General features: G+C 37.3%; 3 protein-coding genes across 3 annotated transcripts; 2 read left to right on the top strand and 1 right to left on the bottom strand.

The window, feature by feature from the left end:
* Positions 1-1171: 1171 nt before the first annotated feature.
* Positions 1172-2359, top strand: LOC137744208 (CRIB domain-containing protein RIC4-like). The gene is made up of 3 exons (XM_068484072.2): positions 1172-1447; positions 1565-1720; positions 1910-2359. The coding sequence occupies exons 1-3, from the start codon at positions 1312-1314 to the stop codon at positions 2170-2172; spliced, it is 555 nt and encodes a 184-aa protein (XP_068340173.1). The 5' UTR covers positions 1172-1311; the 3' UTR covers positions 2173-2359.
* Positions 2360-2385: 26 nt separating this feature from the next.
* On the bottom strand, positions 2386-5427 carry LOC137744662 (photosystem I reaction center subunit XI, chloroplastic). The gene is made up of 3 exons (XM_068484431.2): positions 5050-5427; positions 3826-4694; positions 2386-2961 (listed from the first exon to the last, which is right to left on the bottom strand). Exons 2-3 carry the CDS (start codon positions 3991-3993, stop codon positions 2470-2472), a joined length of 660 nt encoding a protein of 219 aa, XP_068340532.1. The 5' UTR covers positions 3994-4694; positions 5050-5427; the 3' UTR covers positions 2386-2469.
* Positions 5428-7764: 2337 nt separating this feature from the next.
* LOC137745985 (inositol diphosphatase DSP3) lies at positions 7765-10721 on the top strand. Its single transcript, XM_068486024.2, has 5 exons — positions 7765-8148; positions 8571-8664; positions 8924-8981; positions 9086-9129; positions 10102-10721. The coding sequence occupies exons 1-5, from the start codon at positions 8012-8014 to the stop codon at positions 10357-10359; spliced, it is 591 nt and encodes a 196-aa protein (XP_068342125.2). The 5' UTR covers positions 7765-8011; the 3' UTR covers positions 10360-10721.
* Positions 10722-11208: the final 487 nt, after the last annotated feature.

The following is an 11208-nucleotide window of genomic DNA, read 5'->3' as shown; positions in this document are numbered from 1 at the left end:
CTCCGTCCTTTTTTATACACGATCTCTGCTACTCTGGAGATAACTGGTAATATTAAGGCTTGATGCATGAATGATGTTGTGCAACTCATTCTAGTACCCATTGCCATAGTCATCAAGCAGTTTAATTAGCGTAAATGGGGACTGGACGATTAGCGTTTCACCACCAAACGATGCTCGATTCAGCCTCGGAGTTTGTTGATTGCTGTTTATCTTGTAACCAGAGCCATGTAACAGAACGTATGAGCTAATCGACGACTAAACAATTTCCATGATCAACCTAACATTTGTTTTATGCACATGGACGACTAAATGATCTCCAAACTGAATGATTTTTGCAAGTATGATCTCGATATTGAAAGAATGTACAATTTCAAATATGATATTTCGACGGTAAAAACTCGTTAATATTAAGTACAGGGACTTGTCCCACATAAAAAGAACACAAGCATTATTCTTGCTTACATATTTTTACTTGACCAAAAAAAAAAATAAAGGTTGATAGTAACACAAGCGTAGCTTTCTTCCCTCAAGATTCCGTATTTTCTATGCTTGCAATCATTCATATATTATACGCCCCTAAAGTTGGTAAGTAATACTAATAACCCAAATTGATCTTCCGAGCCATCAACATTCTTTGAGAGAAAATTACATAAAACGGGGACGCCAATGTGACATCGTCTCAAATCTATCACGCGTCATAAGTGTTTTAACTTTCTCACATGATATCGCATGAATGATTTAAGACACTATCACCTTAAGTTTTTCTCACATGATATCGCATGAATGATTTAAGACACTGTCCCCTTATCATTCTTTCTATGCAACTCCTCTGATTATGCATAAGAATGATCCCTTGGTATGCACTACATGAAGCTAGAGTCCAAATTAAGAAAACGAAAGAAAGAAAGAAAAGAAAAGGAGAGGAGAATAAAGAGAGGTGGAATTTGGTGGCTTATTTTATAAGAGAGGTAAGTGAAGTGGAGAACCCTACCCACTTTTGAGTATTTGAACATAAAAGCACACATTAATTTGTTTATCTCAATTAGATGTAATTATTAGGTTAAACTTCTCAACCGAACCTAATTAATGTTAACTTGAGTTTTATCATCTCCACTCCATCTCTACCAAACATAATTGCATATGTAGCTTGACTTTTTCATACGTAAAATTATAGTGACTTGATAACAAAGCCAGAGCAACTCATGCTCTTCTACTATATCAAACCATTTTCCGCTCGCAATTTTGCATTTTCCCAACCACCATTTCTCCACATTTCCATCTCTCTCTTCGTTTGCGCTGTTTGATGGGAAAATGAGAGAAAGAATGGAAAGATTCGTTCTTCTTCCTTTCGCCATCGGTTGCATTTCTGAATCGAGCGTTGCTGTTGGCGGTGTGCAGCAGCAGCGGCCCAGAAGATCAAAACCGGACACAAATCCGTCTGCAATAAGTCTCTTTCTCATGCTCTCACACACACATATATACATGCATGTATGCTGTGTTTCTCTCTCTAGTTAGTTAGCTACCTAGCTTATGTTTTCGTGTCTTTTTGATGATTTGTGAAAAGGAACTAAAGAAGCCGAAGAGGAAGAAGATGAAGAAGACAGAATATCCGGCGAAAGCATGAAGAACACGTTTAGATCCCTGGCTCTTCCAAAACCAAACATATCAACCGGTGTTCATAGGCTCTTCAAGGGTTTCAAGAACTTCTCTCAGTTATTTGGTAAGTCTCAACGAACGCATGATTCGATTATCATTTCTTGCAATATTTTATGCCTAAAAACTGATCTAAATTTCGGGGAGGGAGATTCAAACTCGGATGTATGGGAGCACATCCGCTCTAGTCAATATGGCTACCCCCACGTCAGCTCTAGTTTGTCTCTGATTACTCTTGTGGTGATTTTCTTGATAGTTTACAAGGATGATATGGAAGAAGTGCTGGAAATGGATATGGAAATAGGGTGTCCTACAGATGTGAAGCATGTGACACACATAGGTTGGGACGCTTCTGCTTCCGCTGCCTCTGCAACAACTGATCCTGTTAGGGGCTGGGATAATCTCGTATCGCCTGATCTGCTCTCTGTTTCCCCTCTTTCTTGGAGGCAATTTGAGCTCTCTGTGCCGTCACAAGCTGAAGCTGCAGTACCACCTCTTGTTCATGGCTCTTCTTCTTAATTTGTTCAACAGAGATTGGTGGATGTGATTATATTTAAGACATTAAGGGCTCATTTGGTGCCTAGGATTTCCAAAATAGAAATCGAATCCTCTGTCTCCCCCGCTACGTACATTTCCACTATGACTCTTGAAGGTGTAATGGATGATATACAATTATGAATTTAATACAATTATGAATTTATGGTAATTTGAAGACCACTTGCTGTGACAAAGTGATGAAACATTAAAATATATTTAACAAACAATGTAGCATACATTACATGATGAGTGATTACAGTTTGACAAGAAGCAGCAAATCTACTTGAAGTAGTAAGGAAGGTTTACGACATAGAGGAGGAAGTAGGCCCAAGTGACGCCCGAAATGCCTCCGAAGAAGAACCCACCGGTGAATTTAGACCACCCTTCGGCGGTTTGGAGCTGATCGGGCTCCTTCTTTCGGCCGGTCAATGTCAAAGCCGGCGCGGAGGACGGCTCTCCTTCCTTGAAGGAGGAAATTCCATAGATTGTCAAGCAAAGGGTTAGGATGACCACAAGACCAGCAGCAGCCAAGGAGCCAGCTCCTCCGGCATAGGGAGTGTTCCTCAATGGGCCAGTCTTGACAAACGGGCCTACCAGAAGGTAACCGTGGGCTAGACCCACCTCAACACCCCTGAGAAGTGGGCTGACTGCTGTCCTGTAGGCTGGGAGGTTGGACAAGTACCAGGCAATCAAAGGGCTTGATGTCACTGGAGTCTCCAAGCTTCCAATGAAAGGATCACCGTTGATGGGTTGAATCACTTGGAAATTTTGCTGCAACATTGATTCAATCATCGTACCATAAAATTAGTAACACGTTAAACTCTGGAAACTGTTAGTAACACTAGTATTTGCACTAAATCATATAATAGGTCATAATTAAGTATTGTAACTATTTACAAGAGTTGAACTTAAAATCTTACTACTTACAAGTGTACTGCTAAACCTAATGCTAGTGACTTTATATCAAAAATCCCCCTTTAAAATGTAGAGTAACATGCCGATTTGCCCCCTGAACTATCACTTAACTTTCGATTTCCTCATAAACTTTTTAATTGAAAAATTAAGGACTTAAACTAATTTTTTTGGGCAATTTGCCCCTGATTTAATTTTTCATTCATTTCATCCAAATTTCTGTTAAATGTAAGCATATGCCCAACATGTGAGGATAGTTCAGTCGCTTCATTCTTTAAAATAATTGAAAACTTTTAGATTTATAAACTGTAAACCTATGCAAATATGTGTGATTCTATAGGTTTTGTGTTTGAAGGTCTAGCGAAGTGATGTTTTGGTCCTCAAAGTAGAGTCACGTGATGTCATTTAGATGAAATCTATTAAAAACTAACAGTAGGGAAATCAGCCAAAAATATTAGTTTAAGTCCTTAATTTTTCAATTAAAAAATTCCGGAGAAGTCAAATGTTAAGTGATAATTCAGGGAACAAATTGGCAGTTTACTCTAAAATGTATAAGAAGTATATTCATATTAGATATTCTCTGTACAAAACGCCGCTTAAAATGACAAACGCACCATTAACGAGATATCAATATTATATCAGTACGTTTTGTTAGGGATGGTCGATGACAGTAATACTTACATAGATGAAGTGAAAATGTATGATAAGGAGAAGTAAAATTACCTTGTCAGATTGGACAGCCTTGATGGAGAAGGAAGAGAGTCTCTTGGAAGGGAAGAGCCTGAGTGGGGAGGCAGAGAGGCCCTTGGGAGAAAGCAAGGCAGGTCTAGTGGTGATTGGAGAGGTGAAGTTGGATTTGAGCTGGCTGGCCATTGGAGAAGCTGAGGCCATCACTTTGCTTTTGCACCGGTTGCAGAAGATACGCAGTTGTAATCAAAGAATGGCAGGGTAGAGGAGCAGAGAGTGAGACTGCAGAGTGAAGTGAACAGGCCAGATATTGGGCAAAGAAGTATACTTGCAAATGTGGTGAGATGTTGTGGCTGTCAGAGACCCCTCTGATTTCATTGGATGAGGTGTTGCCAAAACCTTATCCCTTATCCAACATTTACTCTTTTATTTATAGAAAATTTAACGAAAAACTTTTAGTATTGTTAACTTTAACAAAAAATCATATTTTTACTTTAAATAATTAATTCTAGTGCTATGCACTTACAACACATTTTTGTCATTTTTGTTAAAACTTAAAATTTTCAAACATTTTTCATTAGCTTTCCTTTTATTTATTTTATGTTGTTCCACATATGAATATATTGCATTTTTCTTTTGGGTTCCAAACTAGTTGGGGTAGCATAGATTTGGTGTTTATTTTCGTTTTGGTATTGGGTTAGATTGAATGGGCTACTGGTGATACCAACTTTGGTTGGACCATGACACAACTCATAACTTCTTATCAGCTGCACTACAAAATTTTAGAATACACCACATACATTTTTAATTTAACGGTTTGAATGTACGCTCCATCCAAACTCTCAATAAAATCCACCTTTCCTGGCCCAATACTATCAAACGCAAATCAGAAATATTGTTATACACTACTTGACACACCCGACCCGGAATGTTCACTAGGACCCCAAATCGAGCTGTGTTGGCCGACACCTGGAATGTGACATCCCACATCGCCCAGGGGAGTGATCCTTAAATGTATATTCTCATCCCTATCTAGCACGAGGCCTTTTGGGAGCTCACTGGCTTCGGGTTCCGTAGGAACTCCGAAGTTAAGCGAGTAGTGCGCGAGAGCAATCCCACGATGGGTGACCCAGTGGGAAGTTGCTCGTGAGTTCCCAAAAACAAAACCGTGAGGGAATGGTAAGCCCAAAGCGAACAATATCGTGCTACGGTGGTGAAGCGGGCTCGGAAAGTGATCCGTCCCGGGCCGGGATGTGACACTACTAGCACAATATCAATAATAATGTCGGACGAATCTTCAAACCAAATACAATAATAAGATACAAATTGACGTTCCATGTATGAAATGAGTTTCGAGAAGCTTCCCAAACAATTCAGCCTATTTTGACCATTGATCATCTACCATTTTCTTTCAAAATTAGAAGCTAACTAGATAAAGTGTTTAATTATAGTGAAATGCGAGGGTACTACTCAACCAACTTGCAAGCAAGAGAGATAAAAGTTACAACTTGCAACCTATATACATACGTTCTCAAGTCACGTTTGCATGGATAGAATGAAGGGAATTTTAACGAAAAGTTCCCGTACTATTTACTTTAACGAAAAATTATATTTTTACACTAAAAAGTCAATCGTGGTACTATTCATTTTATCCTCTATTTTGTCATATTCGTTAAAACTTAAAGTTTTCAAACATTTTTCATTAGTTTTCCTTAAAATGAAATCAATCAATTCATGCTCAGCCATTGAATTTTTTATTGCAAGCGATATTACCATTTCAAGGTTTTTTTTTTTTTCAACTTGACCTTAGGGAAGGAAGTAACTTTAGGAACAACTTTTTAATTTCTATTTAATTAAATGGTAGTCCGAATTCAAATTCTGCCGCTGAGAGAGTTCATATCACATTAATGATGCTAGAGGCGGATACACATTAGAACGAAAGTGGTTTATGGATCATTCGAAGTTTAGAAAATATATTTGAGAAGATCTTTTGATGACCATATAATGTTTTGTACGGATCTTTTGGTAATGTTTCCACACATATCTCAACAAGTTGCATCAAAAACACTAATAAGTTCTCTTGATATTACTTATCAGATTGTTTTGGCGTATGTCAATATCCTTTGACATGTATGGAACATAATTTGATCAACGATAACAAGCTACCAAATGTTTGACGAAATATCTCAGTAAATAAACAAAAATATTCTTTACGTGTTTGACACTCTATTCTATCTAAAAATACTTGAACGTTGAACACTGATACCTTCGAAATTCGAATCTGAAATCCCTTCAGAATGATACTGTCATTATAAAAAAGGGACATAAAAAGGTCGTGAAGAAATCCATTGAATCTCAAGGAAAAAGACAAAAAAATTTCCCCTTTATTTTGACGCTTATGCAAATGGCCTCTTATCGACAGAATATTTTCCATTTGACTCACCTGCTCGATGGCGCAGACCATGTGTTGTTCATATCTATATGTCAATTTTTGGAAAATGGATCAAATAATTGACTGAGTCCAACCTAATTCCAACTCGCCAATGGGCAGCCTTATTCCTTTTTACGACCATCAATCTTATATTTTTCTAAAATTTGTCCTTTCCAACAATATAATATTCTAAATTACTTTAATTTATCAATAAGATAGTTCAAAATTAATTACAGTGAAGTATGCATGTTGTCTCGACCAGTTGATCGAATTTAGGTCATCTCCAACCGAAGGGTTCAGATAGCCAAAAATAGCTCGAAAATTGTTTCCAACAAAGGTTAGGCCAGAGGGCTCGTGGGCCCCACGACATCTGAAAGGGCCAAAGGGCCAACCGGCTGGCCAGCCCCATGCCAGGCTAGATTTCGAATTTTCAACGGCTACTTGCTGACGTCAATTAGCCGTTATAATTTTTATTTATTTTTTATTTTATTATTATTTTTTTTTACAGAAATGTTTAACTAAAGGTTTTGGGCCAAAGTGTTTTAAAGAATATTTAATTATAGGCCCACAAAGTATGTTTAACTAAAGGTTTGGGTGTTCTTTTTATAAGTTTTGGAGGCTGCTCAAATCCCCCCCCCACTGCCGAAGTGAGACTCCCACCCACTTCCTTTGTTTCTTTTTTTTTCCCTACTTGCTCTCCCACAGTCTATGTGGGACTCTCCCACCGCCAATGTGGAACTCTCCCACCCACTTCTCTTTTTTTTTTTTTTTTTTTAATACTCTAAATAAAACCTCTCATATTTGACTTGAAATATATACGTTGTATTTTTGAAATTTTAGTTGTAGTTATTAAATTTAAGTTGTATTTTTTAAATTTTAGTTGTAGTTTTTAAATTTAAGTTGTTGTAGTTTTTAAATTTAAAAAATAAATTATGTTGACCCTTTGGCCCTCAGTTGGAGATAGTAAAAAATATGGCCCTATACTGTTTATTAAAATATTAATTTCTTGGAGAGCCTGAGGGCTAAAACGAGATATCTGACCAGCTTTTGGTTGGAGATGGTCTTATAAATTATAATTATGTGGTCGCTAGCTAATTAGAAAAATGAAGGTACTTGGTGGGTATGGTTTAATTTGTTTTGCCAAACAACAAATTTTCTCAAACCCTTGAGAAATCTAAAACTTAATGAGCGGTCGGTTTTGAATTACACACCAAAGGAAACTTCATATCTCAAACTAAAACCATCCCAAATTATGGGTTTACTAAAAATAAACAAACAAAAAAGCCCAAAAACTAAAAAAACAGCAAGAGGAAGTTACGAGTTCTAAAGCAAGACTGATTTCACACTTTTTTCTTACACATTTCTGTTAATTTCTGACAAACCGATTAAATAAATCCGCAAAATTTAACTAACAATAATTAATAAAGATTTGCAAAAATAACAACAAAAATTTGCGAAAATCAATTCCCACCTTAAATTATTATTTTCTTATATAAAAAATGAAGGTAAAATAGATTATAAAAGGTGCCAAAAAATGAGAGGACAAGCCCACAAAAACCTCGGACTCGTTGAAGAAAGTTGCAATCCAAATCCATTTCCCAAAACCAAATCCAAATCAAAATCCAATCGCTTTCACATGAAATCCTGAAACCTCAATGGCGTCGTTTCCTCCTTCCCCTCCCTCCAAAACCATGACCTCCTCCCCCGCCTCCTCCTGCTCTTGTATTTCGTAACAGGAAACGCCTGCCCTCTGCATTCTGTGTTGTTCTCTGCGCGTACGTCGGAAGAGGGATGAAGAACGACGAGTACGACGACGTTTTGGAACCGCCCATCAATTTCTCGATGGTGGAGGATGGCATTTTCAGATCCGGCTTCCCACAGCCGTCCAATTTTCCTTTCCTCAAATCGCTTAATCTCCGGTCAATCATGTAAAGTCTCTATCTTCTATACGCATTTTATTCGTATGCATGTATCTATCGCTCCATGTGTGTGTGTTTGAAGGTCGCATTGTGATTTGTATGGTGTTTGGTTGCTGAGTAAACTGAAGGATAATTGAATTACGTGATAAAGAAAGGAAACTGTTGGAAAAGAAATATCTTTTAATATTTGTTTCTGAGTTTTTAGCGTAAACTAACTGTTTTTGCATTGAAAAAGAATCTGAGTTACGTTTGTGATTCGTTTGAAGAATTTGTTTTTACTTACTGAGACCGTTTGATCGCTAAGAAAATGGAGGGAAAGAAAAGCAAGAAACTAGTTGAGAGTTGTCTGAGTTGTTTCTAGAGAGAAATCAGTTTATTTGCTTTATTGAGAATGTAGCGTTTATTGTGATTAATTCCGGCTTTTGGTGCAGATATTTGTGTCTCGAGCCGTACCCAGAGGAGAATTTGGAGTTTCTTCGGTCTCAAAATATTCGGCTACTCCAGTTTGGAATTGAGGGAAAGACGGTAATACTCTCTCTCCCTCTCGGTGATTGTTTGCCGAAATTGTTCAGTTTACATCTTTTTGTGAGATTCATACATGCTATTTGTTTGCTCCTGATATATGCTAATGCAAGCACACACATCAGTAAATGCTAGAAGCATTATTACGATTATTATGTTTTAATTGAATGGGGAACGACATGCTTGGATGACATTTGATGGAATATGGGCTATGTTGTATAATGTGTTGTGCTGATAGGTTTATGACCATGTCTGTATGCAGGAGCCTTCTGTATCTATTCTTAAGGATACCATCTTAGAGGCTCTGAAAATCCTTATTGGTACTGGACTAATATGACAGTTCTGCCTTCTTTTTTATATTTAGCTTTGTATTTAATTTCTTCGCACTTCATAAGTTCTAACCGTAAGTATTTCGTGTTTCTAGATGGGAGAAATCATCCAGTTTTGATCCACTGCAAGCGTGGAAAGGTAAGTTTTTGAAGTTCTATTTAATTTTCAGCCATTAATATAATTTGTTTCACTGCTACATAGTGGCTTATGATACAGTAGTTGTTTCTTCATAGCTCATTAGCCTCATTTTAGCATTCATTTCATTGTTCACCAAATCAAAAGGAGTTTTCAGGGAACTGAATTTAGTATGTTTGATTTGAGCTTGGATGTAAGCATTTCATTCTTGTCGTTGATCATTGTTAATATTATGGAGAGTTTCTAACTCTTTTTTTCAGTTCCGAGGATGAGGAGGATCCAACGAGCTTACCTTATTATTAGATAAAGGGCAAAGAGTAGGGGGATAATCTATAAGGTCTGGTTCTCTAAAATTAGGATAGTCTCTGTCATTTCCCAAAACGGGTTGGCTTTGCTCAGGTTCCTACCGTTTAACATGCAAAGCTTCAGAAACTGAATGTCATACTTTAACTATTTAATGAACCTAAGAGTTATTGGTCTAGCGGTCAAGTCCTTGGTTTGCTCCCAAGTGGTCTAGGGTTCGACTCTCTCCCACGGTACCCACCTAGCAAATGCTAGAGTTTCTCACCCCCCAAATGTTGTGGGGTCAGGCAGGGGGCCTAGTGATTAGTCAGGTCAAAGACCTGAATACACTAGTTTAACAAAAAATTTAAAAAATAAAAAGTATTTGATGTATTTGTTCTCAGTGAGAGATTTTTCTATAAGAATTTATCTTTTGTTGTCGTATAGTTTATCGGTGTTTCTAGGTTTATCTTTTGAATGGGCGGAAAACACTAACCTTCTTTATAATACTACAACCTCATATAACAACAGATAATATATTTGGAGTAGCATCACAATAGGGCCTCCTTGAATTTCAAACTGATACACTGATATGCACCTTCTCTTGTTAATGGCTGGAACTCTTAGGATTATGACTATTTTTGGATTATGGCAGTTCTTTCTCACCTTGTGTTTGCAATTTTGTTGTTACAGCATCGGACAGGTTGTCTTGTTGGTTGCCTACGAAAATTTCAGAATTGGTGTTTGTCTTCTGTGTTTGAGGAGTACCAGCGTTTTGCCGGCGTGAAATCTAGACCAACAGATTTGAGATTTATAGAAGGATTTGACATAATGCTGCTGAAGCAGTGCCTGTACAGCATTATCTACCAGTATCAAGGTTACGGTTCAAACAAGAGAAGGTTGTTATACAGAGAAGAGAATTTACAGAAGCCCCAAACCATGAAAGTTTAACAACACAGCTTTCGGAATTGGAGTTGGAGGGCCCTTATTTCTTATTCTCCGGCGTCGCTACTAGTCTCACTTAGACACACATCAGTTTGTCACTGTGGCGTATAATATGAGTCCACGGTGTTATCCTCGTTAGCTTCTTCCGGTAAAAAATCAATTTGAAACCATTCCTTTTGGATTTGGTTTTCCATTGGCATCTCCGTTTATTAGTTTGGGATGATGTGGTGGCAATTGGTACAGACTCTACAGAAACCAATTTGTGCTCTCTTAGTTTCGTAATGCTCTGTACAATAACACTACTACGGCTTGTTTGTTTATTCTTTAAGAATTTCTCTCTATTGATGAAGACTTCTCTACTTTGTGAATGTCATTTTCCAACTCTCTCTCTCTCTCTCTCTCGTCTGTTTGAAGGGATAAGCTGTAATATTGCAGATTTTATAATTTCAAGGGCATCCGTAAGGGTTTGGACTTATTCTCTCAACATCAATCTCCATGAATTTGAACTTTCCAACTCGTTTTACTTTGCCCTCCGAACTTTTAATTTCGTTTGAGCTCCCTAAAGTTTTGGTTTGTGCTAATATTCCATCAAATGTCAATTTGGTAACTATTTTTTGTTTATTCTACTAGGTGCGATTTGCATAACCCAACTTTTGTTGGCATATATGTTAACGAAATGCATAACTCACATTAGTAAATGATAATTGACTTGTGAGAAAACTTAAGAGAAATTGAAGCATACACGTTTTTAGAAAAGTCAGAGACTTCTAATGTACAAAACGTACAAAAATCAATGCTCAATCGTAATCGACAAAACAAACCGGTTGAGGCATTGACACAAATCAAAAGTTTAAC

This window comes from Pyrus communis, chromosome 12, assembly GCF_041283825.1.
Source record: "Pyrus communis isolate YQ-2024b chromosome 12, ASM4128382v1, whole genome shotgun sequence".
In the NCBI taxonomy this organism is placed as follows: Eukaryota; Viridiplantae; Streptophyta; class Magnoliopsida; order Rosales; family Rosaceae; genus Pyrus; species Pyrus communis.
The sequence above is the reverse complement of the archived record's forward strand: the minus strand, read 5'-3'. Positions and strand labels throughout refer to the sequence as shown.